At 64.9% G+C, this 25,012-nt stretch overlaps 7 protein-coding genes across 7 annotated transcripts in view; 4 read left to right on the top strand and 3 right to left on the bottom strand.

Moving 5' to 3' along the window:
• The window catches only part of CHLNCDRAFT_57225 (hypothetical protein), a gene marked incomplete at its 3' end in the record, with an annotated part of 2,736 nt that extends 1,713 nt beyond the window's left edge, over positions 1-1,023 (bottom strand). The window contains exons 1-3 of the mRNA XM_005849468.1: positions 850-1,023; positions 358-480; positions 30-238 (exon numbers count right to left, since the gene is read on the bottom strand). Of these exons, the coding sequence (XP_005849530.1) occupies positions 30-238; positions 358-480; positions 850-912 (395 nt within the window). The 5' untranslated portion in view covers positions 913-1,023. The remainder of the gene's footprint in view (positions 1-29; positions 239-357; positions 481-849) is intronic.
• A 544-nt stretch (positions 1,024-1,567) lies between these two features.
• CHLNCDRAFT_57224 (hypothetical protein) lies at positions 1,568-4,398 on the top strand (the record flags this gene model as incomplete). Its single annotated transcript, XM_005849732.1, has 8 exons — positions 1,568-1,585; positions 1,708-1,780; positions 1,877-2,282; positions 2,458-2,637; positions 2,837-3,001; positions 3,119-3,394; positions 3,569-3,718; positions 3,890-4,398. The coding sequence occupies 8 exons, from the start codon at positions 1,568-1,570 to the stop codon at positions 4,284-4,286; spliced, it is 1,665 nt and encodes a 554-aa protein (XP_005849794.1). The 3' UTR covers positions 4,287-4,398.
• A 28-nt stretch (positions 4,399-4,426) lies between these two features.
• CHLNCDRAFT_21406 (hypothetical protein) lies at positions 4,427-5,398 on the bottom strand (the record flags this gene model as incomplete). Its single annotated transcript, XM_005849467.1, has 3 exons — positions 4,427-4,673; positions 4,864-5,047; positions 5,209-5,398. Coding segments are annotated over 3 exons (621 nt in total), but the record flags the coding sequence as incomplete, so codon positions are not given.
• Positions 5,399-5,926: 528 nt separating this feature from the next.
• Positions 5,927-10,488, top strand: CHLNCDRAFT_57223 (hypothetical protein). Its single transcript, XM_005849731.1, has 18 exons — positions 5,927-6,048; positions 6,367-6,440; positions 6,607-6,768; positions 6,950-7,026; positions 7,149-7,248; positions 7,657-7,729; positions 7,815-7,881; positions 8,160-8,203; positions 8,308-8,397; positions 8,521-8,631; positions 8,734-8,786; positions 8,904-9,050; positions 9,155-9,310; positions 9,422-9,491; positions 9,607-9,696; positions 9,975-10,042; positions 10,129-10,193; positions 10,301-10,488. The coding sequence occupies exons 1-18, from the start codon at positions 6,034-6,036 to the stop codon at positions 10,396-10,398; spliced, it is 1,560 nt and encodes a 519-aa protein (XP_005849793.1). The 5' UTR covers positions 5,927-6,033; the 3' UTR covers positions 10,399-10,488.
• A 13-nt stretch (positions 10,489-10,501) lies between these two features.
• On the bottom strand, positions 10,502-14,591 carry CHLNCDRAFT_20925 (hypothetical protein; the record flags this gene model as incomplete). Its single annotated transcript, XM_005849466.1, has 17 exons — positions 10,502-10,572; positions 10,684-10,831; positions 10,912-11,002; positions 11,094-11,224; positions 11,317-11,432; positions 11,546-11,656; positions 11,777-11,861; positions 11,961-12,135; positions 12,222-12,280; positions 12,399-12,501; positions 12,574-12,684; positions 12,794-12,872; positions 12,969-13,620; positions 13,720-13,902; positions 14,065-14,179; positions 14,277-14,361; positions 14,477-14,591. Coding segments are annotated over 17 exons (2,430 nt in total), but the record flags the coding sequence as incomplete, so codon positions are not given.
• Positions 14,592-15,166: 575 nt separating this feature from the next.
• Positions 15,167-17,137, top strand: CHLNCDRAFT_142884 (hypothetical protein; the record flags this gene model as incomplete). The annotated part of the gene is made up of 6 exons (XM_005849730.1): positions 15,167-15,322; positions 15,517-15,568; positions 15,653-15,726; positions 15,896-15,999; positions 16,126-16,725; positions 16,843-17,137. The coding sequence occupies 6 exons, from the start codon at positions 15,167-15,169 to the stop codon at positions 17,135-17,137; spliced, it is 1,281 nt and encodes a 426-aa protein (XP_005849792.1).
• Positions 17,138-17,464: 327 nt separating this feature from the next.
• CHLNCDRAFT_142883 (hypothetical protein) overlaps positions 17,465-25,012 on the top strand; it is a gene marked incomplete at both ends in the record, with an annotated part of 8,953 nt that continues 1,405 nt past the window's right edge. Inside the window, 22 exons of the mRNA XM_005849729.1 lie at positions 17,465-17,583; positions 17,735-17,861; positions 18,170-18,280; positions 18,404-18,814; positions 19,028-19,244; positions 19,373-19,432; positions 19,566-19,822; positions 19,940-20,074; positions 20,245-20,514; positions 20,649-20,707; positions 20,884-21,094; positions 21,304-21,459; positions 21,577-21,817; positions 21,944-22,137; positions 22,287-22,391; positions 22,496-22,652; positions 22,824-22,882; positions 23,043-23,106; positions 23,249-23,328; positions 23,488-23,586; positions 23,747-24,041; positions 24,229-24,812. Coding sequence (XP_005849791.1) covers positions 17,465-17,583; positions 17,735-17,861; positions 18,170-18,280; positions 18,404-18,814; positions 19,028-19,244; positions 19,373-19,432; positions 19,566-19,822; positions 19,940-20,074; positions 20,245-20,514; positions 20,649-20,707; positions 20,884-21,094; positions 21,304-21,459; positions 21,577-21,817; positions 21,944-22,137; positions 22,287-22,391; positions 22,496-22,652; positions 22,824-22,882; positions 23,043-23,106; positions 23,249-23,328; positions 23,488-23,586; positions 23,747-24,041; positions 24,229-24,812 — 4,011 coding nt within the window. The remainder of the gene's footprint in view (positions 17,584-17,734; positions 17,862-18,169; positions 18,281-18,403; positions 18,815-19,027; positions 19,245-19,372; positions 19,433-19,565; positions 19,823-19,939; positions 20,075-20,244; positions 20,515-20,648; positions 20,708-20,883; positions 21,095-21,303; positions 21,460-21,576; positions 21,818-21,943; positions 22,138-22,286; positions 22,392-22,495; positions 22,653-22,823; positions 22,883-23,042; positions 23,107-23,248; positions 23,329-23,487; positions 23,587-23,746; positions 24,042-24,228; positions 24,813-25,012) is intronic.

The raw sequence follows: 25,012 nt of genomic DNA, 5'->3' as shown, positions 1-25,012 counted from the left end.
CCTTCCCCCCCCCCCCCCCCCCCCCGCACCTGTCCTCCACCATGGTCAGGTTCTTGATGGCCACGCCGCCAATCTCCAGCCCGCTCTGCGACAGCGCGCGCTCCGCGTCCTCCTTGTTGGCAAAGGTGACGAAGCAGAAGGGGCGGCGCTTGAGAGTCTTCTTGTGGCGCGGGAAGTAGACGTCGTTCACGGTGCCCCACGCGCTGAAGTGCTGCCGCACCATCTCGTCGTTCACCTCCTGCGCAGGAAAAGGCGGCGTGGGGGAGGGACGGGGCAAGGCTAAATGCATTAGTGGTGCGCCGGGCAGTGAGAGGCCGGCCCAGAAGGGTGGGCAAAAGCCAACAGCACGCAGCGCACCTTTGGCACGTGGCCGCAAAAGAGGCGTGGGCCGGTGCCCTTGGAGCCGCCCGCCAGGGAGGGCAGGTCCAGGCTGGGCCGGCACTCATCCAGGCCCTCGTCATCAGGGATCCGCGTCACGGCCTGCAGGCACAACATGCCATGGGGGCGGGGACTCAGAGTTCAGCGGAAGTCGTGCACGGCACGGTACGAACGTGCGGCGTGCGGCGGCAGCCCCTGGAGCGCCTGCCCCCGGCGCCCTGCCGAAGCAGCGCCGGCCATACGGCCGCTTCCGTGGGCCTGATGCGGCCGATCAGAAAGGGAGGGGCGGGGGGAGGCGCAGGGGCCACCGATTGCGCGCCCTGCATTAGCGCCCTGGCTGCAAGGGCCCTTCCGCACCAGCGCCACCGGGCACCCCGACCGCTGCCTGCCCCTGCCAGTGCATCCCTGGCTGGCGACTGCCTGCTGCCAGCCACAGGCCCCAAGCGGCGGGGGCGGCCGGTGGGGACACACCTCGCTGTCGCTCTCTTGCTGGGAGCTGTTGCTGCTCACGTCCGCCAGTTCGTTTGCCGACATGCCTAGCCCGGACGAGGGGTAGAGTCAGCCGCTGTGTGGGGTGTGCGTTGTTCAGCAGCACATGGCCTTGCTTCAGCGGCACTGTGGGGAGTGCTAGGGTGTTGTATTAGGTGTCACAATCAAGTGCGAGGGTCAGGGAAGGCTATCGCGTTTCACCTCGCGATGCAAATCTGCTCTCGTTTGGCGTGGCACGCCACGCTCATCACGCTGCTGCCGGAGTGAAAGTTTTGGGGTTTCCTGGGTGCTGCTTGTGGCTTGAATAGCAGGTGACGCAACCCCCCGGCCGCCGGCCGACATGCTCGCCATGCAGTGGACAACACGGACGCACTGCACAGCGCCACACAATTCTCCCGCATGCATGCCCGTGTCCCCGCCAGCAACGCAAACGCTGGGCCGCCACGGGCCGCGTTGGCAGCGGTGGCGGCGGCACCAGGCGGGCGGCAGCCTGGCCCGCCCCCTCGCTGTGCCGCAGCCGCGTGCGAGGGCAGGGGCAGCAGGCCAGGGAGGGCATGCCACTGAACGGATCGACATTGAACAGGCGGATCCCAGGCTAGTTAGCAGCAGTGGGGGTGGCAGCAGGAGCGGCAGAGGGAGCAGCAGCAGCGGTGCGGATGCGGCGCCCCCCTCGCGCATGGAGGGGCGGTTCAGCTACAAGATGGTCAAGGCCCAGCCGGTGAGCCCCACCGCCCGCCATGCTGACTTGTGTGCTGGGACCAGAGGTTGTGGCTGGCTGGCTGTGAGCCTGGTCATGGCGCGGGCGGCAACTGCCGACTGCCTTCGCCGTCGCCGCCGCAGATGGAGGTGCTGGTCAACGAGCTGCGCTGCCGACGACTGCCGACGTGGGGAAGGAAAGACCAGATAGCATCCAGTAAGCTCTGCACCTGCAGCCATGATGCACCTCACGCCGTCAAGGCGCATTTCAGCGCAGCCTGCCGAACCATGGGCGCCTGCCGCCGCCGTGCAGGGGTGTACAGCGCGTTCAGCGCAGAGGGGCGCGCCCTGAACAAGGAGGAGAGCGCGGTGGCGGACGCGGCCCTGGGCCTGGCAGACAGCACGACCGCCGCGGGCGACCCGGGGTGGGACAGCGCGTCGAGCGGCGACGAGGAGGGCGGCACGGGCGGCGAGGTGCTGAGCAGCGCGGCGCTGCAGCACAACCCGCTGCTGGCGCTGCAGGGCAGCACGTCGGGCCAGTTCCTCACCGAGCACAACCAGGAGCGCCTGCTGTCCAACTCCACCAACCTGCAGCTCTCCTTCCTGTGGGGAGGCACCGCGCCAAACGGCATCAAGCACACCACCAGCTGCGTGGTGCGCACCATCAAGTCGGTGTGGCTGTTTGACTGCGGGGAGGACACGCAGCGCCACCTCACCAGGTGCGGGGGTCCTGGGTGCAGGGTGGGAGCTGCCGACTGCCAGCATCTTGCTACGCTCACGCACTGTTGCTGCGAGGGGCTGCTGCCTTGCTGTTACTCGCCTGCTGGCCCCAACCGTGCCTGGCTGCTCCAACTCCCTGCATGTCTGCCGCCACCGCCGCTCCTTCCCCCGTAGGAGCGCCTCCATTTCCTGGGGCAAGCTGGAGCGCATCTTCATCAGCAGTCTGTCTGCTGACAACATCCTGGGCTTGCCCGGCTTCCTGTGCACCATCAGCGCAGCGCGCGAGAAGGGGCACGAGGCCGCCGACACTCCTGTGCACGTGTACGGCCCGCAGGGGCTGGCAGACTACATCAAGTGCGCGGGTGGTGGAGGGACGCCAAATGCAGCTCAGCAGTGGTTGGCCAAGGCGGCTGGCAGCTCCCTGCAGACCACAGTGCTCTGTGCTCAGCCTGCGCCTGCCATGCCTCCTCTGCTCTTGCTCCCTGATTCATCATGCATGCTCTCCATCTCCTCACCCAGCCCGCGCCGCCGCACCTCCGCCTCCCGCCCGCAGCACGATGCTATCTGTGTCTCGCACCTACCTGGAGATGCCTGTGGTCATCCACGAGTTCTCGGCGGCGGCAGTTCCGCCAGAGGAGCTTGAGGAGCTGAAGCAGATCAACCCGCGTTCCCGCCTCTACGTCATGCGCGTGCCGCCTGACCAGCTCAACCCTGAGGGGTGAGGCGGCGGGATGGAGCGGGGCGCCTGGGCTGGTGCTCACAGGCTCCGCATGCCATCTTTCCTCTCGCCTCACTCATGGCCGGTGCCTCCTTTCCCCTGCGGTACCGTCTGCAGGTACTATGACGCCGAGATCCGCACGCTGCTGGCCCGCCACACGCGCAAGCGCAGCAATTCTGGCATCGACCTGCGGGCGGGCGTGATGCCGCAGCCGCTGCCGCCGCCCGGCGACCCGCGGCGCACGGGGCTGCGGGTGGCCGACCTGACCTGGACGCTACGCATGGATCATGAGTGGGTGGTGCGCGTGGCACCGCTGAGGAACAGGCAGCCCACGTTTGGCTACATGCTGCTGGAGGCAGATAGGCACGCCCCGCCTGCGCCGTGCTTGGTGGGGTGCAGGCAGTGGTGCAGCATCAGATATGGCACAAGGGGGCACCCACCCACCCACAACGTCGTTGCACAGCAGAGTCGTGCAGGCCGGCCTGCGACACTGCTGCCAGCCGTCTATCCCCACCAGCTTGCAGCAAGCTGCTTCTTGCGCTGCTGTGCTGCCCACCTGCCCTGCAGGTCTGGGAGACTGTGTGTGGAGAGGGCCATGGAGCTGGGGGTGGAGCCAGGGGTGGACTTCACCAGGCTCAAGCAGGGGGAGTCGGTTGAGCTGCCCGACGGCAGGGTTGTGCAATCCTCGGATGTTCTGGGGCCCGTCCGCCGCGGCAGGTGAAGCTAGTAGCGGGACGCACTGGTTGGTGGGGCTGGCAAGAAGAAGATGCACTGAGCCTGGGCACCTTGTGCCCGCTGCCTGCCAGCAGCTGCCCGCCTTTTCCCATTGGCTGCACCCTGCGCACTGCCGTTTTCACCCCGCCTTGCCCTGCCGCCCCCCGCTTCCAGGCGTCTGGCCATCATTGGCACCTGCCTGGACTCCTCCACCTTTGCCGCCTCCATGGCCAGCAGCGCCGCAGAGGGCAACGGCCTAGCCCCACCCTTTGACCTCGTCGTGCACAGCCTGTCCTACCCAGCGGGGGCGGCGGCCCATGAGGGTAGCGACGCGCTGCCTCGCAGCACGGCGGCCATGGCGGGCGCCACCGCGGCAGTCATGGGCGCAAAGGACCTGGTGCTGTGGCAGCAGGCGGCAGGGTTTCTAGATTTGCCGCAGGCAGCCGACGCGGGCTTCCCAGAGGAGGCCATCTACGCGGCGCGGGCGGCGCTGGGGTCTGACAACGTCTCCCTGGCGGGCTGCTACTGGTGCCACGAACCTGAGCGTGAGGATGGGCGCAAGCCCACCTGAGAGACAGTGCCAAAGCCACAGCTTAGGCAATAAACCGTGTTTCCAGTATTCTTTTGAGTTGCCTTCTGTTACACTGCTCGAGTGCCGCCAGGTCTTTTACACTGCTTCCGACCGACACGCAGGGCGGGCATGCATGGTGGCTAGGTGGTTGGAAGCCCAGCGATAAACCGCTCCAAAGATTTTGGCGCCCCGTGCAGCTCCAGGCCCATCCCTCTCAGCATGATTGCGTACAGCACGTGCGACAGCGCCACATACATGATGGAGTTGACAAAGAGCAGGGAGCAGAGGACGATCGCCACGGCCAGCAGCGGCGGCGACCCCGTGGTGCCCAGCAGCGCCGACAGCTGGTCCAGCAGCGCATACACGTTGTTCAGCATCAGCATCAGACTGTGCAGCAGGGGGGTGGGGTTGGTTGCGAGGAGCGGACTGGTGGGCGGACAGGCAGGGATGCCAGTGGGCAGGGCGGCAGGCAGCAGTCGCTGTGGCCAGCCCAGAGAGTGAGGCGGGGCAGCGCCTGCTGGGCAGGGGGGGGGGGGCACCCTGTTTGCTGCAGCAGTACCCCCGCCGCACGGCTCACAGGTTTTCGTTGGTGACCCAGGAGGACAGGGCGATGTAGGCCAGGTACCCGCCGATGCGCGCCAGCGCCCCCAGCGGTATGCTCACCACCCACGGAAGCCGCAGCGCCCAGCAGACGGCCAGCGACAGCGACAGAACGCCATACACCAGCAGGTAGGTGGTGGCGCGCACGGGGCCCATCAGGACTGCAGCACACCAATGGCCGTGCATCAGCAAGTGCATCTCGCCAGGGCTCGGCCTCATGTTGTGCCCTGGCTACGTGTGCCGGCCACATCAACAAAGCCCATCTGCGAGTCTCGAGCTGCCTTACCACACACCAACCGCACCCACCGCCAGCCTCACTTACTCAGCAGGAGCAGGCAGGTGACGGTCAGCGTCTTGACGGCCGGCACGGGTCCCGACCGCAGCGCCGACAGCACCACCGGCAGCGGCAGGATGTAGGCGAGGTAGCTCTCCAGCTTGAGCAGGTTGCCCACGGTGTAGGCCAGGCCTGTCACAGCCGCCAGCATGGCACTCTCAACCAGCTGCCGCGTCTTGTCCAGCGGGTATGGTTCTGCCAGACCCGGCAGGTCCGCCTGCTGCGCCGCAACCTGCTGCTGCGCCTCTTCCACCAGCTCCTGCCACCCCTTGGCCGGGTCGCTAGTGGATCCATTCTGCTGCTCTTGATCATCTGCACCCAGGCTCTTTGCCGCAGCAGGAGCTGGCACAGGGAGGCGGCGGCGGCACGGCGCTGCCTGCGGCGGCCGTTGCCGCTGCCGCTGCCGCTGCGGCCCCCAGCGCAAGGCGCCATCTGGGATCCATCCTGCAAGTGCATACAGGTGCTAGCAATTGTGCAGGGCTCATGGAGCTGTATAGAGCCTCTGTATTGAACCACGCCGCTTTTGCCCAGCGCAGTTACCTGGTCGCCAGGGAGTGGCGCGCTGCACGTGCAATACGAGTCTCATTTCTGTAAGATCTGTACAACAGAAGGGCACAAAGGAGGCCGTGGCTGCTTTACAGCAGGACAGGCCGTAGTGCACCCAGGTGCCTGGCTCGGGCAAGGCGCGGGTCCATCGCGCGTCCATCACTTCTGGTGCCCGTTGGCGAGCTCAGTTCAGCTCACAGGAGAGGGTCAGAGCGCCGCGCAGCATCAGCAAAGGCCAGGAGTCGCAGCCAGGACACAGCCGGCGGCATGGATGCATACGAGGTGAGCATGCCAGACTTCGGCAGTCATTGCGCAGCCGCCAGCTGCCCCGTGCATGGCCATCACCCAACATGCTCGGCTCCTGCCTGCCTCAGGCTGCAACTGGCATTGCAAAGATTTGCGCTGGCTGCTGCGTGGTCTGGCTGCTGTGTTGATGACCCGCCCCGCCACTTGGCCCGGCGGCGACCTCTCCCTGCCGCTTGCACTTTGGCTGCGCTGCTCCGTGCTGGCTGAGCGAAAGAGCGGCCAAGTCACTGTCAGCTTCCCACGCCTGAGACCCGTCTGAACGACTGCACTGCCATTGCCGGTGTGTGCCTGCAGGGCGGCTTTGCCCGCCCCGCCCCCGTGCCCAAGATGGTGGCCGATTTCTGCCAGTTCCTCTATCGCCACATCAGGTGCAGCCTACTATGCAGACCAGCCGCAGCATGTTTTCAGCCACAGACTGATGATCGCCGCAGGCGCCAGCCATCAAAAATCTCGGGCACCTCTTCTGCGCTGACAGCGCGCTTTGGGTGTGTTGTTTGTCCACCAACTGTCGCCTGCCCTTGCCCTCACACGCAGGGAGCGCAACATCAACGAGGTGTATGTGATGTACAGCCACACCTTCCCGCACCTCAGCGAGCGCTTCTTCAAGGGCAGCACCTGGCCCACAGTGGACTCTGTGCTACCGCTGGTGGATGGCGACCACGTGTTTGGGCTGCTGTACAAGGAGATGTACTACAGGTGAGGGGCGGCAGGGAGGTGGCGCGACGCACCTTTGCTGGTGTACATGGTGGGGTGGAGGATGGGCCGTGGGGGGAACCGAAGGGCACAGACTTAAGGAACTGGGAGAGCGCTGCGCAATTGAGACGGTGTGCGGGCCATAGAGCACATGCATCGCTTTTGCTGGCCCCCCATCCCGCAGGCACCTGTACGCCAGCACCAAGCCCACCCTTGAGCAGCGCATGGACTCATGGGACAACTACCGCGAGCTGTTCTCGGGTGAGGCACAACTCACATGGGCGCGGCACAACTCACACCTTGCACGGTTTGGGGTTGATCCTCGGTGCTCTGGTCTCTGTCCTGCCCACCCTGAGATGGGACTTGTTCGTGTGCCCCTGCAGTGATCCTGAACAGCAACCTCAACATGCTGCTGCCCAACCTGTGGCTGTGGGACATGGTGGACGAGTTTGTGTACCAGTTCCAGTCCTTCTGCCAGTACCGGTGGGCATGCAAAAGTGCCCATGCACAGGGCAGGGAGCCGCGCCAGCCGTGACATGCCAAAAGACGAGCAGAGTGATGCATCCCTGCGGGGGTTGATGTCCCAACGGCGCGTCCCCGCACGGGTTGATGCGCCCGAGGGGTCGTCCCCCCAAGGGTCCGATGCCTTGACACCCTGCTTTTTTGCACCTTGGCACATACCAACCATCAACCCTGCAATGAGCGGGCCGCAGCATGCCCCCTCGGCGGGGGCTATGAACTGCAGCCCTTTGCACGCTGGGCACACCCATCCCCATCCACTCACATTCACTCCAACCTTGCTGCTGGAGGACAAAGTTCATGGGTGCTGACCAGCGCTTTCCTTCTCCAAGCCTTTTAAGTTCTGCCCTGTCTATCGGCACGCTGGTGCAGGGGCAAGCTGGCGGGCAAGGCTCCCGAGGAGATTGAGATGCTGAAGAAGGCAGACGGCGTGTGGGATCCTACGGTAGGTGGCGACACGCTTTGCCGTTCACCCTGCTCATTTCGCCTTGCCTTCCTTGCCAACCACTGTCTTCTCCTCCGCTCCCCAGGCTGTTGTGGCCTTCCTGAATGAGTTGGTGACGCGATCGGCCATCCGCGAGGAGCTGGCGCAGCCTGGTGCGCAGCAGGCCAGCAGGCAGCCTACGCACCACTGCGTTGCATGCATGTCGCACTGTGCCACACTGCACGCTGCTGCGGAAACCGCTGGTGTGATGAGACGAAGAACCAATCACCATCTTTCGCATGAGCCCCTCGGGGCCTGATTACAACGTTCGAACCCCTGACCAGCCAGCCCTGTACACCCTCGCTTGCCATCCATTCCTTTGCATCCTTGGGCTTAGGCCCAATACTCGCTTGATCCGCTCCCTCACGCATCTGGGTTTTGGTTATTGCAGGCGCGGTGGACAAGCTGTACCAGACCGAGGGCTACGGCAGCATGGTAGGTGGCTACACAGCATGCACTATCACACAATGCTTACTCTGATGCCCGTATTCCCACCCATGACCGTGTTTGCGCCTCTCTCTTCCGTGTTGCCCTTGCAGTCCAATGTGCGCCGCATGCTGGGCTACTTCTCCCTCGTGGGCCTGCTGCGCGTGCACTCCATCCTGGGAGACTACACCACCGCCATCAAGGTAGGCCTCCTGGCAGCGTCCATGGCGGCCCACACATGCGCTCATGGCCTCAGCAGACAGAGGGCCAGACCTTGAGGTTTTACCTCTCACTCCGCCCCCTTCCCTCTTCACCCACTCTCGCAGTCCATGGCGCCGCTGCACCCCTTCCTGCGCAAGAGCCTGTTCACCACCAAGATCCCCATGTGCAACATCACGCTGCTGTACTACACTGGCTTTGCCTACTGCATGCTCCAGGTGAGGGCAACGCACGCAGGCGCCCGCAGCATCACGCACGCAGGCACCTGGCGCATAATCGGGCGCTGCTAGCACTCAACCGGGCACCCCGGGGACTTGCAGCGCTACCTGGACGCCGCCAAGTGCTTCAACTTCATCCTCACATACATCTCCAAGTGCGTGGGGGCGGCCCTGAGCGTTCTCGTTGGAGAGCCTTGCGGTCCGCTGCGTGACTGGCGGCTTCTACCCCGACAAGCCTCTACTGACACAAACAGTCCTGCTGCCTGCTGCAGGGCCAAGCACCAGGCCCGCGGCGCTGTGTATGAGCAGATCCTGAAGAAGAACGAGCAGATGTATGCGCTGCTGGCCATCGTGACGGCGCTGTGCCCCACCGCCAACCGCCTGCTGGACGAGGCGGTGACCAACACGCTGCGCGAGAAGTGAGCTCACCCACAATGATGCGCTTTTCGGGCTCTGTCCACCTGCATTGCATTCTTGTTCATCATGCGACCACACACCCTACGCTGCTACCTTTGCCGTGCAGGTATGGCGAGAAGGTTCGGTCGATGCAGGCGGGGTCCAGCGACACCTTTGAGGAGCTGTTCACCTACGCCTGCCCCAAGTTTGTGTCTGCCGCACCACCCGACTTTGCCAACCCGGGCGCCAACTCCAACATGGAGGCCTTCCGCGTGCAGCTCAGGTGGGGCTCCTGGCCCGGCAGCGCCAGGCCGCAGGCCGATCCAAACCCAGCCTGTATCCAGTATCAAAGGCCACGGTGCCCTCACCACATCCTGCCGCCCTCGACCTGCAGGGCGTTCATGAGCGTTGTGGAGGAGCGCAAGCACCTGCCCGCGCTGAAGCAGTTCCTCAAACTGTACAGCGTGAGTGCGAGCGTGGCAGCCATGCTCACCATGTAGATGTCGGGATCGTGCAAGGAATCGCCATTCATGTCGCTCTGCCTTGCCGACTCTTCTGGTTTGACTGCCACTGGTGCAGAGTATCCCCACCACCAAGCTCGCTAGCCTTGCGGAGATGGACCCTGCCACGCTGAAGCAGCAGCTGGCCCTGCTGCGGCAGAGCACGCAGGTGCGTTTCTGTTTAGGGGGGGGCTTTTCTCCTGATCAGTTCTGCTGGAGATAGTGCATGTTAGTGTGGCACGGTGTTGCTGCTGCTGGTGTGATGAGACTCAAGAACAACAATCACCATCTTTCGCATGAGCCCCTCGGGGCCTGATTACAACGTTCGAATACCTGACCACAGCCGGCTTGTGCCAGTTGCATCCATTCTCTGCTTGGTACCCGTATCTCCTAATAGTTATGCCGCCACGCTGCTGAGAACCGCAGTATTGTGTGTCCACCTTGCAGGTGGTGACATGGACCACTGGCGACCCGCTGGCTGGCACGGCAGTGACGGCAGGCGACATTGAGTTCAGGTATTCGCTTGCGGCAAGTCATTGCATTGGCTCATTTTCCTTTGCAACGCAGTTATTCAATTTCGGCCCCCTTCTGTGTACTGCAGCATCGAGCAGCAGGATGGCGAGGAGATGGTGGTGGTTGCCGAGCCAAAGGCCAAGACGGTGAAGGGTGAGCTGCACTGCGCATGATTGCTATCTCACGATAGGTTGGAACAAGGTTTTCTGTTCGCCGCCTGTGGTGCATCAACTCAGGCTGTGATTATCCCATGCGTGCAGGGGATGTGCTTGTAAGGCACATAGCGCGCTTTGAGGAGATCATTCGTGATCTGAGCGCCCTGCCGCAGCCGGGAGCCCAGCCGGTGGCCGCACACTGACTGGCGTGAGGCAAACGGGCGTTCGTGGTTTGCTGCTTTCTGACCGCACATTGATTGCACTGGAAGATTTTGTTAACACAAACAATCAATCTCAGTTTCAAGGTCAGTGGTTGGCGGCCAGCAGCGCCACCAGTGCTGTCCATCCCGTGAAGGGATGGCTGCCTTTTCCCTGGCCTGCACAAACAGCCAGCAGGAGTTCACTGTGTGGAAAAGGCGCTGGACTCAGATACGCAACACAGTATCAGGCAGGCAGGCTCCCCCTGGGCTGAATGCAGCCCGACGCACCAGTGGCATCATCGTACTGCTCCCACAGGTAGCCAGTGCGCTCATACTCGCGCACAATGTTCTGCAGCAGGTTGCGCCGCAGCTCCTGGTGCAGACCCGCTGCCTGCGACTGGTACGGGCCCACGGTGTCGCCATAATGTTGCAATGCCTGCAGTTGTGACATGCACGGGTCAGTGTTGTGCTGGCAGATTGCAGAGGCTCGTTGCATGACGCTCGACTTGCCTGTACTGCCAAGTAGTTGATATTGATCCAGATGGCACCCCTCCAATAGGGAGGATCGTGCTCGGTGTTGCGCTGCTGGTAGATGCTGGCAGAGCGACTGCAGTTCAGCACAAGTGATGGTGAAGTTGTTGGCTGCTGAACAGATGCCCCCCGGCCCCGCTGGTCCGGGTTCAGATCTGGGTGCTCACCTTAGCGATCTCAGGCCATAGTCTGTCCACAGGCGCTCTGGTTCCCGCAGCAGCACCAGCTGACGGCCCAGCGCCGGTGAGTCAGGGGGGATGAGGCGCATCAGCAAGGGAAAGAGGCTGATATAACCAAACTGCGCAGCAGTTGAGGAAGAGGAAGAAGACTTGATGTGAGGGGACTGTGCATCAAACAATCCCCGCAATCTAACCCTGCTCTGCACATCACCTGTGGCACCAGCTGCAAGCGTGGGGGCTGGCCAATCACCACTCGCTGCATGTCTCCTGTGGGCACTTGCCGCCCATCAGACAGCGTCGCCATGGGCCGCCGCAGCTCCACATCCTCTGCGGACCAACAAAGCGAGGCCAGAGCAACCACATGTATGAGATAGTGATCGTACTACGTTCAACAGAAAGTGTGATGCGACCAATCTCATCTTAAAATTTCGCCTCTTCACCTGTGTGGCTGCCCCAGTCTCGATATTCGCCGCTGGCCTCGTCCAAGTGCAGGGCGTTTAGCCGTTCAAAATCCTCTAGCCAGGCAGCAGACTCCAGGAACGGCTGCACCTCTGCAGTACAGGGGTGCAGGTGATAGCAAGCTTACAACCACAACCAGCAAGATTGTGGCTCGCTGGATTGCGACCCCGACTCTAATGGCAATGCCATTCCGTTGGCCCCCAATGTCTCACGTTTGTGGGGTAGACCCAGGTTGCTTCCAATGGTGGCTAGCGCACGGGTGGCCAGGGCCATCCAGCAGCGCAGATCCACATGTCGCTCATCATCTGTGCACCGCAGGGAGCAAGCAAGCCGTGAGCAATGCCAGCACGTGATGGATGCTGATTGCTAGCTCCTGCCGCAATCAGGCCAAACAACTGCTGGCCTGAGGCTATCCTTGCCTGAAGGATGCGACGCTCGAGGTGCATCGTCCAGACCCGAGGTGAGTGTCTTGGGGTTGAGCTCCTGCTGGTTGTTGGCATCCCGCCCACGCCAACGATAAGAGCCAGGCACAGGGCCTGCTTGTGTGCTGTTGAACCACAGGTACCAGGCGCTGCAGGCAAACCAGGCAATTTATTCATCAGTCAACATTCAAAAAAAGACCAAACACATGAGCATCTCCAAATGCCAAATGCTTACCGCAGCCGTGGCCAAGCGGCTTTTAGCAACTCGGCATCTGCTCGGTCAGCGTCGTCCCACTCGCGCGCCTGCAGCATAGCCACATGGATAGGTTGCAATGGCACAGAGCCGTCAATCAGTAGCTTCATGCAACAACCTGAGCATGCATGCAACAAACCATCTCCTCGCTCAGCCAACCTTTGCAGCGGCAGCTACACGCTGTGACATGTCAGAAAGCAGCAAGAAGAAGGTGGGCGGGTTTGCCGCATCGGGCGACTGCCGCACAAACTCGGCGGGAACCCTGCAACAGTTGAGTATGAATTTGGTGCAGGAACGTCCCCCCGTTATCCTTGTCAATGTGCAAAGGCCAGACCTGGCCCGCGCCTCTTCTCCCAGAATCTGCTCCCGAGCAATCCAGCCCTGTGTGTTCATCAAATCAAACCAGTGGCCTAGTATGTCCCGGCTGATGGCGGCATCCCACTGCCTGCAGCATACCGCGCATGTACTGATGTTTTTCGCTGTGCAGATGGGCAGGGTGCAGCCGAAACAATGGTGCAGTGTAACTACGCATATGTGCCTGTTGCAGAGTAGACGCAGCTTGCCTGATGAGCAGCTGATGGAATCCCTCATCCCACAGGAAGCCACGGGGGAAGAAGCTCCGGCTCGGCACAGCTGCACAGCTAGGCAACAGATCATGCAGAGACGCGGCAGGGCACATCGGGAGGGCAGTGCAAGCAGGCACCCACCCCGTCACCGATGTGAGCCCACCTGTGTAAACGCCCGTGTCCCAGAGCTTGGCCGTTGTTTCTACCACCTGGCCCTGCCGCCGCTGCCTCACGCGCACCAGGGAGTGGCCGAAGAAGTAGCCAATGCCACCCAGCATGTTGCTCAGCGCTGCTCGTGCCACAGCTCCTGCACCGCCAGGCAGCTGGGCCAGCGCCCGTGCGGCAGCACTGCCGCCAGCCAGCGACCCAAACGTGCCTGCAAACCGCTGCTCAAATGCCGCCGCCCCGGCGGCAAGCCGCTGTTTCAGGCCGCTGCCGCTGACCGCTGCCACCCGGCCTGCTAGATGCTGCCCTGTGGAGCCAGCCTTGAGGCCAGACACAAAGCTGAGGTCAATGGCCAGTGGCAGCACGGCGGTGACCTGAAAGATGGCCAGGTTGCTTCCTGGCTGGGTGGTGTCGGGCAGGACGAGGCGGTACTGCTGCTGCCCCGCCGCGTGCTGCTGCCGCACGCTGGCCATCACGCCCTCCCGCACAAGGTTGGTCAGGTTGTGCATGTGGGGCGTGGCCACCGCCAGGTAGTTGACGGCAAGTATCGCGCCGGGGGTGGCGCCAGAAGGACTGGTGCCCCGCTGCAGGTGCAGCTGCCAGTTGCCCACCGGCGCCGTCCTGCCGCTGATGACAGGCCGCAGCGACGCCTGAGCGGTGCCCTGTTGCTGCAGCGCCTCTGCGGCTGCTGCCGCATCAACCTCCAGCGCACCGCCATCCTCTGCTGCCATGTAGAACAACAGCGACACGACCTGCGGCCTCTGCTGCTGCTCCTCCAGCTGCTCGCCGCCCTCGTCCCCATCAGGCTCTGCATACTCGTCCTCCAGCAGTCGCCGCCGTGGCTGGTCACTGGCGCCAATGTGCCGCTCCTCGATGCTGACGCTGGCACCCCAATCGCCGCCCAGGCCGCAATCCGGGCACAGGTGTTTGGCCTGCACGGTGCAGTCGGCAGGTGCCAGGATGAAGCCAGAATGAAGCATGAAGCAGGGGCAGGTGAAGCATGGTATTGCTACTGGGTGCCGCGCCTGCCTGGCGAGAGCGTGTGCTGAGCAGTCAGGCATGCAAGCTGGCTGGACAGACGGCCTGCTGCGCACCCAGGCCGTGGTGATGTTGAACTGCTCATCCCACAGCTGCTGCAGGCCATAACCCTGGCCATCGTGCTGCAACCAGCCATACTTGGCAAGACCGTCGCGCTGCTGGGCCTCATGCCTGCGGACCAGGTCGGGTTGCGCGGCAGTGACGGCGGCGGTTGCATGAGCGCAGCTGGTTTGCGGGCTGGAGCCGAGCGGGCTGGAGCCGTGCGCACCTGATGTTGCCCAGGGGGTCCTGCCGCTGCGGGTCCACCCACATGAGGCCCATGAGCAGGGACTGGGGCCGGCGCATGCGCATGCCTGCACATCCCGTCAGTGGTGTTCAGCTCATGGAGCAGGTCCACAAGGGTAAGCGGCCCAGCTCGCAATCATGAGACCCAGCTGCGACGCGACAAATGCTGGCGGGGGCGCGCACCAAAATAATAGCCTGGCCGGTAGGTGCCCCACAGTAGCTGCTCTGCATGCTGCCCTTCAAACTGCGGCAGCTGCTTCAGCTGCCTACTTGGGAAAGGTTGCAGCACAGCGGGCTTGGCCGGGCCTGTGGCACCAGGCCAATGAGTCAGCAAGTGCAGAGTCAGGTCGGAGAAGCAACCAGCCTCTGCAAATGGCTTGGTTCACCGCACCTGACACAAAATGGACCACAGCCAGCACCGCTGCCAGGGCGGCCAAAGCGCTGATACCTGCAATCCAGCTGCCGCAGCAGCAGAGGGATCAAATCCAAGTGGCCAACATTGGGGTGCGGTGGGGCGCAAGTGCCGCCGCTGCCGCCACCGCTGACGGCGGGTCGGCTCACCCCTCAGCCATGGATTGCTCTGCTTCGATCGTTGTTGAGGACGCCGCTGTGAGGTCACGGTGCCGCCCTTTTGCACTTTGGCAGGCCTCTGCCGCAAGTGAGCGGGGGCCATGATGGCGTCGATCACTCCAGTTTGGCCAGCTGCTTACGCATGCCCTTGGCAACAATGTGGAAGGCCCTGCGAAGTCACTACAGAAGCCCACGACAGCTTGGCACAGCATGCAGCAATGTTGCCCGCCTGGCAGTCGCCACAGGTTGCGGCACCAGGGCATTCTTCATGTTTGCGATACAATTGCCTCCTCTTCTGCACCCATGGTGGATGAGGAGTCCTTCTTCAGCTTGCTGATCGCCAATGAGAGAGTGGAGAAGTGGTTGGCGGACATTCGGGCGAAAGAAGCGCGCCATCGCGTCAAAATTGCACTGGAGGAGCTCTCGAGCAGCTGTAATCAAGAAGCCTATGCCGAAGAGGTATGCAATGCGCCGGCATGCCTGAACTCTCTGCTTGAGCCGGAGGAGCAGGAGCAGCTGTCGGGGGCATAAGCATCGAGATGTATGAGAGCCGCCAGACAACGAGCGGGATGGCTTCGCCGGCGCCGGCGCAACAGTAGGCGGCGGTCGCAGGCGCAACTCGTCATGTGTTTGCCCCCAGTTAACTACTGCAGGCCAGAAGATTGGGGGCTGTGCAGGTGCTGACTGGGTTGCTGAAGCGCACGGGTGAGTATTTAGCTGTGCTGCAACAAAGCAACTGGCGGCCCCATCACGTGCCCACCAGGAGGCCGCACGCAACTGCATTTGCAGATGACGATGAGCTGTTGTCGCTGGCAGCAGATGCCCTTGCGGCTTGCAGCGGCCTCATGGCCAGTAGCGGCAAGGTAGCGCCGCCTGCATCACAAGGGCATTTTTCTTTCAGCAGAACATCTTTCCGCCCACAAATGGCGCCTAGCCCTTGATTCTCGCCCCTGCACCATGCCACTCAAGCCGTGGCCAACCATGGCCTTGGTTTATCACCTGAGGTGAGGCCCGTGCTCTCATTCTCTGCAGGTGCGCACCTTTACCTATAACGGGACCCCGATAATCCTCCAAGAGGGGGCGCTTGGGGATGGCATCGGAGCAAAGATTTGGACTGTAGCCCACACTTTCTGCAGGTTTGTGGTTGTTGTTTGGACGCCTTTTCCCTCCTTTCTGTGTTCGTGTGCTGTCTTGCATTACGATTGGTCTGCTGCGCTGACCCGGGCAACATCCTCACCGGGAGCCTGTTTGGTTTGTGGCAGGGAGATGGCCAGCCACCCAAACATTGTGCGCGGCAAGCGTGTGCTGGAGATTGGCAGCGGGTGCGGGGCCTGCGGCATCCTGGCAGCCAAGCTGGGGGCGGAGAAAGTCCTACTCACTGATTATGTGGATGCGGTGCTACGCAATCTGCGGGACTGTGTTCACCTCAACGGCGGCTGCACTGAGCAGGCAAATGGCCAAACAGCTGCGGCAAGGTGTGGTGCAGCAGAGGCGGGAGAGGAACGGCCAGAGGATTGGGACCCGGAAGATGCTAGCGAGTGCGGCAGCGACGACTTTGATGCGACCTTGGGCGAAGCGCTGGGGTGTGGCGCTGGCAGCACGCAACAGCAGCAGCGACAGGCGGCAGCATGGGACGCTCCACCCATGCACATTCGGTTCTACGACTGGCAGGACTCTGTGGCCCAGCTGAGCGAGCAAGAGCAGGAAGAACTGGCCGGCGTGGCGGGGGTGGCCGAAGGTGTGGCGGCAGCCGCTGCTCCGGGTGCCACCATCGACACCGCCAGCAACCACGGCGGCGCGCCGGACATGGATGCCAAGGAGCAGTTTGAAGTTGTTATTGGTACTGATGTCCTCTATGAGTGGTGAGTAGCGGCACAGCTGGGTAGCGGCACATCTGTAAGCTGTGACCATGCCGAAACACCGAGCGACTAGCCCCCCGCCACATACCTTTGTTTGCATTGCCGCTGCGTCTGATGCAGGCCGATGGTGAAACAGGTTCCGGCCGTGATCAAGCAGCGTCTGTTGCCCCACGGGAGCGCATTGCTGTGCTGCGCGGTCAGAGAGCAGGCCATGTTTGATGCTTTTGTGGCGGCTACGGCGGTGCTGGGCCTGCGGGTTGGCATCTCGTCCGTCTCCCCATGCGCGGACGATGCCGGGCTACTGGACATCAAGCAGGACTACGAGGGCGGATATGTGCTGCTTGCTGTGGAGCACGCTCAGGCCCCCGCAGATGACTGGCACCGGGCCGACCTCTTCCCCGGGCAGCGTGCTTGAGGTGCCTCAAGCAGCTAGAGAGCGACAGCAATCACAACGTGGCGGCGGCGGGAGCGGCAGCGGCGGCGGCGGCGTCATGCGGCTGGCAGACTTGTGCGCTGCTCATTGCCCTGGGCCGCGTTTTAATTCGCATATGATCTAGCACGTGAGGATGGGGAGAGGGAGGCTGCATCCAAGAAAGTGTGCTGAGCCTGGCCCGATCGGGCCCACTTGGCAGGGGCGCCGAATCGACCTGGCAACTTGTGCTCCATCCTCCTGTTTCCTCGCTAGTCAGGCATGCCACCCGTCGCCCTAAACCGCTGAAGAGGACGCAGCGGTGGCCTGGCTATGCCAAGCAACGAAGACCTGGGGGAGCACCAGAGGCACCTGGGCCTGCCTGAAGGGCTCAAGGGAGATGCGGAGGTGTTTGTGAATCGGTTCACGGGCGAAATCTTTGAGGACTACAAGTGAGTGAACATCATGTGGCTTCAGGGCTCCAGGGCTCCCTGAGGCGCCCTCCTAGCCCTCTGTAGTGATGGAACGGCGGCTGGAGGGCCGCTGACAGTGGGCAGCCCTCCCAGATGCCCCAAACTGATCGTCTGGGGATTCTGGCTGCAGGACCTACCTCCAGCAGCTCAACCACTACCGTCAGCGCATATGGAGCTGCAAATACACCGGCGCCAGCGGCCTGACGTACGAGGAGGCTGTCATCAGCGAGCAGCGTGTGGGCCGGGTGGTGGAGCAGGTGGGCCCGCGATGTCAGCCCGCCACCTCAACCTGCACGCTGTGGCTGGCACACCTACGCTGCCTGGCAGCAGCTGGCGGCAAGTGCTGCAACTTGAGCGCCGCTGCCAACAGCCATGGGGCGCGGTCCAGGCAGGGGTGGGGCGGGAGGGGCCGACCGCGTGTGCTCTCTGGCTGGTTGGCCTGATTCACGAGTGCGGCATCAGATGCACACCCTCCCTGGGGCAGCCGAGGGCAGCTTGCTGCCTTGCCACTTAAGGGGCAAACCGTTGCTCTGCGCCCCGCTGCCCGCCTCCCCAATGAGCGCAGTTCCCCAGCCTGTATGAGGCCGACTCCATCCGGCTGGTTCACCACTCGGTGGAGACCGCTGAGCAGCTGTGCGGCAGCATACTGGGCCACCTGTCCAGCCACTTTGTGCAGGTGCCTGACCCCGCAGCAGCTGTGCGATTGCTTCCGACTACGCTGCATCTGTGCCACAGCAATAGGTGGATGCGTGCTGACAATAGGTGGATGCGTTTTTTTCCTGTCGCGACACCGCTGCAGGACGAGGAGCTGGTTGGCACAAAGGAGGACGGAACCAGCGCACGCTGCATAGTGCGAGAGGTGGAGCACCCGCAGCGGGCTGCAGCGGCACCCGGCGCCCATGAGAATGGCGCGACTGGGCCCAGCATCCCGGCGGCTGCGGGGGAGGACTCTGAGGCCACCGAGGATGAGAAGGAGGGAGGCAAGGAGGACGAGGAGGAGGAAGATGAGGAGGCCGAGCAGCCGCCCGTGGACCCCGAGTCGATCATTTATGTTGTGGAGTGGCTGGGCGAGGGCGGCACGCCCACCGCCGAGCGCGCCAGCCTGTGCCGCACGCAGCTGCAGCGGCCGGAGGACTCACCTCTGGCAGCGCTCACCCAGCCCTTGCTGCAGCAGTGGGTTGAGACGGTCGCGACTGCGGAGCCTGTGGCGGTGGGTGGCCCTGGGGAGCTACGCTTGCATGGCTGAAGTGTGCCAGGGGGAATGTGTTTGCCCACCTGCTTGCTCTCTCCCCTACCTGGCGCATCTGTGCCTGGTGGCATCTGGGCAATGGGCAGCACAACTGTGCTGAGCTGCTACCCGCATGCGACTTGGCTGGCGTGTGTCCTCACTTTTCTGCTCCACTCTGCTCCGCTCGCCTGGCAGGGCGTGGCCGGCATCAGCTGCCTGTGGCGCGTGGCCGAATACTGGCGCCGCAAGTACGACCTGCCGGAGCAGCTGCCGCCAAAGATGGCGGAGCGGCTGCGCCCCGCCCGCCAGAAAGCGCTGCACAAGGTGCCCTCGCTGCAGCATGCGGCGGCTGGGGGCTCGGATGACGAGGTGGGGGCGGGCGACGAGGAGGAGGAGGACGATTACGACCCAGGTGGGCGCACGGAGGAAGCGAGGGAGGCTGAGAATGCGTGGATAGGATGACTGCCTTGCCTGGACTCCCAGCTGTTCGTTTGGCTCTGGTGCGAACCTTTCCCCCCTGTCTCGCCGCGCCCAATGCAGAGGAGGAGGAGGCGGAGCTGTATCAGGAGGCGGCGGCTGAGAGCGACTTCAGCGACGGCGGTGAGGGGCAGTGCCAGGGGTGTTCCACGGGTGGCTGAATGCCCATCCTGTGGAGCACTGGCTTAGCACCATCTGCCTCCAAACCAGTGCGTATGGGGGGCCCACACCCTAGCCTGTGTTTCCTGCTGTGCAGAGTACGCCCCCATGCATGCCAGTGTGGAGGCTCGCTTCATGCCGGCGCGGGGCCGTGGCAGGGGGCGCGGGCGTGGCAGGGGCCGTGGCCGCTGGGGCGGCCGTGGCGGCGGCGCTTATACTTACCAGCCCGAGGCCAACCCGGCGGCAGCAGCCTTTGCTGCTGCGGCCGTGGCAGCCGCGAGTGGCAGCTTCGGAGCGGGGCCTGCTGGCAGCATGGGGCCGCTTGGCTCCCGCAGCATGCCTGGTTCGGGGCAGGTGAGGGTGCAGTAGCGTGTGTGACATGGACAGGCTAGCTACAGTGCTGGGCACCCTGGCATGTTGCAGTGTGCCATGCCATCTTAACTGCTGCATCTGCTGCTGCGCTGCCCACAGCTGGACGGCCTGGACGGGGTTGGCCGCCAGGCGCGGCTTGAGCAGCAGCGGCAGGAGGTGCGGCAGCGGCTGGCCGCCGAGGCAGCAAAGCCCAAGTCGGACCGCAACAACTTCAAGTGCCCCAAGTGCCACAGGGTGCGGGCGGGCGCGCCTGTGCTCTCCGCTGCAGCTGCTGCAGCCGCCCTGTGTGCCGCACGGCGGTGGTGTGGAGAGCGTTTTGCTGGTGTTCCGAGGCACAGGCCTACTTGCTCTGCCTGCGTGCGCTGACCTGGCCAGCCTGCCCTGCCTGCCTCCTGGCTGTGCAGGTGGCCCATGTGGAGCAGTCGCCGCTGCTGCTGTGTGACACCTGCCCCCGCTCCTTCCACCAGGCATGCCTGGGCCTCAGCGCCGCCGAGCTGCCCTCAGGCGACTGGTGCTGCCCAAAGTGCGTGGACAGCACGCAGGCGGCGCTGCGGCGGGTGATGGATGGGGAGAGCCGGCGGCTGGCGGCCAGCGAGCGGGCGGCGGCGCGGGAGCGGGCCGCCGAGGACAAGGCAGCCAAGCGGGCGGTGCTCATTGACAGAGATCGGAAGAAGGTGTGTTGGAGAGTGTGTGGAAGTGTGCCACCTCGGTCGCAGCCTTAGCAGGCTATGCGCCTCAGGTAGAAGCACAGCCGAGTGACCAGGGGCGCTGCTGCTGCTGTTGTGCTGCTGCCGCCGCCCGGATGCAGCCGGATGATTGGGATGTGCTGGAGGAGGAGAAGGAGAATGTGAACCGCCTGGAGATCAGGTGGGGCAGCAGCTCCGCGCTGCCGCTCGCAGCTGCGGCCCGGGGCTGGAGCCGAGGGTGGCCAGCGGCGGCGCCGTGGTCGCTGTCGCCGGCAGCGCTGCTGCGGGGCCCTGCCCTGCCCCCGGCTGAGCACCCGAAACAAGCATGGAGCCTCCCCCCCGCCTCCTGCCCGCCAGGCTGCGCGAGCTGCAGGAGCTGGTTGAGCGCATCCAGCAGCAGCAGGAGGGCGCGCCGGGCCTGCCGCCGCAGCCCGCCTTCAGCGCCGCGGAGCAGGATGACCTGCGCCTGCGCATCGCCGAGGCGGCAGAGGCGCTGGGCAAGCTGCAGGTCATCATCCAGGGGCCCCCGGAGCACTACCAGGAGCTGGTCAGCGGGGAGCATGCGCAGGTGGGAGGGGGAAATGTGACCCTCGCCGGGCACCCCGCCGCGTGCTGCCTGCTTGTGCCCCCCACGCCCAGGCAGCTGCCCAGCGCTGTTGCACGCAACAAGGCTGCACACCCTCGCCCTTGTGTGCCTGCCTGCACCATCCATGTACGTGCCCTGCTCCTCTGCATTCATACTTGCGCTGCATCTCGCCCCTCCCCCACACCCTGCAGGCGATACTGTGGCAGGGCCTGGTCGCCACCGAGTTCCTGAAGCTGTATGGCGACGCGTGCGAGGCGCGCGCCATGGGCCTGCAGGAGCTCTACATCTCCCTGGCATGGCCCCTGGACAACCCCGAGCTGGCCAAGCTGCTGCAGCAGCTGCTGCTGGTGCGCGTCTGCGGTGTGGGGTGGGCCGGTAGCGTTTCTGGCTCAGCTGCTTCCCCAGCCTGTTGGCCACTTGCCTGACTTTGCCCACGCTGCGCCCACGCCTGCGCCCGCCTGCAGTGCTGCCTGCTGGAGCTGCTCAACCACGAGCCGCCAGAGCGGGGGCGCGCCAAGCGCTGGGCCCGCGTCCTCACAGGCGCGCCGCTCAGCCCGCTGTTGCCGCGATTCCAGGCAGCTCCCAATGGCGCTTCTCACCTGCCCTGGCTCCTGCTATCTGCTCTGCCTGCAGAGGGGACGTGGCCAGAGATCTGCCGCCGCTACCTGCTGTCCACCCGCGCCGGCAAGGCCGCACTCATCGAAGGTGGGCACTGCGGCATGCCCGTCCTGCCGCCGGCGAGGTTGCCTTGCCTTGCGGTGCCCAGCCTTCTGCGCCCAGCCTCCTGCGCTTGAGTGCCTGGCCTGCCGTGTCCGATGGCTGCCCCTGCAGGCGAGGGCGCCGACGTGATTGGCATGGAGGACGACGCGGCGGCGCTGCACCTGGCGCACCTGCTGGAAGGCAGGCCCTGGCACCGCCTGCCGCCCACCGCCCTGCTGCGCCTCCTCAACATCCTCTGCTACGACATTGCGCAGGCAGGCCTCTTTGCATGCAACCCTCCCCCTTGCTGCCTCTGCACAGACGCGGTGGCTGGGCCGCACCGCCTGCGCGGCTCCTTGCTCCATCCTGCTGGCTGCCGGCCATTGGCCGCCCCTTCTCCCACTGCCTGCTTCGCGGCCCTGGCTTGCTGACTTTTTTGCCTGGCTGTTGCTGCCTCTGCCCGTCTGTGCTGCAGGGCTATGCCCTGCGCAACGACATCAACAACCGCCTGCAGAACATCACCCACATCACAACAGAGCGGTACCGCGAGCACGCCGCCGAGCGGCGCGCCAAGCGTGAGGTGGGGCCGGGGCTGTGTTGGAAACAGGAGCAAGCAGCGGCAGCAGGCTCGTTAGACTTTGTGCGCGCACCAAAGATATGGAGCGAGTGTTTCGCATGCTGCAGGGCGACTGGGCGCCCGTGTTTGGCATTGGCAAGAAGCGGGGCGGGCGCGGCGGCGGCAGGAAGGGCGGCGGCGGCAAGCACGCGGAGCCGACTGAAGAGGAGCTGCAGGCGATGGCGGAGGAGGTGGAGGCGGAGGCGATGGAGGAGGAGGGCGATGGTGAGGCGGGGTGCTGGCCGTGCTGCGATCAGCCAACAGCTCAATGCTTGCAGACGTCAGGAGGACAGCAAGCAAGCCGGGGTGTTTCCTTGCTTGCTTCCATGGCTGCCGCCTCTGGGACTGGGACTAATGCCTGCATGCCCGCCCATCTGCCTGCCTGCCTGCCTGCAGACGACGCCTCCCGCTTCCGGATGCAGCGTGAGCTCGCATACGACGCACGCATGGAGGAGGTGAGGCCCTGGTGCCGGCCCCCGGCTGCTCTGCACCTGCCGATCAGCGCGGGGACGTGCTGGCATCGTGTAATCGCGCTTGATGCTGGGCAGCTGTCAGTGGGGATCCACATCGGCACTGGCTTCCCGTGCCTGCCCCCCGCCACCCCCACCCGCGCAGACTGCAATGCGCACCGAGCCGCTGGGCCTGGACCGGCACTGCCGCCGCTACTGGTGGCTGCACAGTGAGCGCCTGCGGCCCGAGCCTTCCTCCCTGGCTGCTGTTGGCTGGCCGCCAACCGCGCTGCATGGGAAGCTGGCTGGCCTGCCGTCGCTACGACTGCTGGCCGACTCCCTGTCCGCCCCCGTCTCCCCGCCCTCCTGCAGGCGACCCCGGCTTTTTGTTTGTGGAGGATGCCGATGGGCAGCGCATCAGCGCCATCACCTCCAAGCAGCAGCTGGACGAGGTGCGCTGCGTGGGGGCCCTGCTGCGCTGGCACGTGTGCGGGCACTCCCCGCTGCCCTGCTTGGCGGGGAGCCATCCTCGGAGTCCAGGTGCTGCTGCTACGTGCCTGTGCGCTTGCCCTGACCAGCCGCCCTCCGCTGCCCTCGCTCTCCACCTGCAGGTCATCTCGCGGCTCAACCGGCGCGGCCCTCGCGAGCGCCAGCTGCACCACAACATACGCAAGAAGTACCAGGCCATCTGCGCCCGCCTGGCGGTGGAGGTGGGGGGGCCGAAAAAGAGGGCGCGCGGCGCTGGCTGGGCACGCGGGATCCCGCCCAGCTGCGCCTCCGCCGTCCTCTGTTCCTGCTGCCGCTGCTGCCAGGCTCATGCTGCACTGGGCTGGCGCCTCTTCTGCGCTCCCCCACCCCTGCGTGCCACAGAGCAAGGCTGTGTACCGGCTGGAGGGCATCGAGCGGCCCGCGCCGCTGGACCCGCGCGCCGCACAGCCCGCCGTGGAGGAGCTGGCTGGGCGGCTGGAGGCTGCCGCGGCGGGCGAGACGCGCGAGAAGCTGGAGGCGTTCCTGGAGGAGACGCAGCGTGTGGGCGTGGACCTGGAGGGCAGCCTGGGGGCGCTGCGCCAGCGGCTGGCGGGCTGCGGCGACGCCGCCGCGCTCTGCAGCTTCATGCTGGACCTGGAGGAGGTGTACTGCCACGCGGGAGAGGGGCTGCCCAGGGGTGCGTGCCCGCCCGCGCCACGCGTGCCCCCCGCCCAGCCATGCGCAGCCATGCTGCGGCGCCAGCGTCGCCCCTGCCCAGCCTGCCTTGTCCTCGTGCATACCGCTGCGTGGCCGCCTGGTGCCGTCCCCTGCCGCCCCTGCCCTGCACCCAGCCTGCATGCCCCTGCGCTGCCGCCATGCTGCAGACGCCGACGAGCCCACCATGGCGGCGCTGCTGGGCGAGGCGCCTCGGCCGGCGGGCGTCAAGGGCGAGGAGCAGGATGATGCGCAGGGAGGGAACAACGCGGCGGCGGCGGCGGAGCCTGCCGGGCCAGCTGGCGAGGGCGTTAAGGCGGAGCCCGGGGTGGGGCCTGGCGAGGGCGGCGGCGCGGCGCCCATGGACGTGGATGGAGCAGGCGGGGAGGCTGGTGGGGGCCACCAGCACGCGCAGCAGGGGGATGGGCAGCAGCCGGGTGCCGGCATGCTGCAGGCCTCTGGCTCCTCGGCCATGCTGTTCAAGGAGGAGCCGGCCCCGGGCGAGGAGCGGCAGCCACGCGCGGCGCAGCAGCAGCAGGCGGCAGCGCAGCAGCAGCAGGCGGCAGCGGCGGGCGGGCCCGGGCCCAAGGCCCAGGCTCACAAGCCGCTGCACCCGTCTGTGGCCAAGCTGGCCAAGGCTGACAGCATGCAGCCCAGCAGCGCGGGTGTCAGCCAGTCGGGGGCGGATGCGGGCGGCACGGAGACGGAGCCGGGCACCACGGTGGACCAGCAGGGGCCTCAGCCGCTGCGCCCGGTGAGCACTGCCGCCTCTCGTGGCAGGCTGGCTGGCCGGGGTGTGCCGCCGCGCCCTAGGGCTGCTGACGCCTGGCTTGCTCGCCACCCAGCTGCGCTTGCCTCCTCCTTGCTGGCTGGCTGTGCGTGAAATCTGCCGCAGCTGGCTGCGCACCCCTGTCCCCATGTTGCCTCCCCCCCACTCATCCCCAGCCACCCACC

This window comes from Chlorella variabilis (genome assembly GCF_000147415.1).
Source record: "Chlorella variabilis unplaced genomic scaffold CHLNCscaffold_5, whole genome shotgun sequence".
Taxonomy (NCBI): Eukaryota; Viridiplantae; Chlorophyta; class Trebouxiophyceae; order Chlorellales; family Chlorellaceae; genus Chlorella; species Chlorella variabilis.
This window is presented reverse-complemented; position numbering and strand designations above follow the sequence as displayed.

What these genes read in the sequence shown, in the direction of transcription:
- CHLNCDRAFT_57223 (XM_005849731.1), top strand. An exon ending in CGAGGAGCTGGCGCAGCCTG is followed by an intron (nt 7,882 to 8,159) that starts GTGCGCAGCAGG and finishes TGGTTATTGCAG; the next exon opens with GCGCGGTGGACAAGCTGTAC. An exon ending in CCGAGGGCTACGGCAGCATG is followed by an intron (nt 8,204 to 8,307) that starts GTAGGTGGCTAC and finishes TTGCCCTTGCAG; the next exon opens with TCCAATGTGCGCCGCATGCT.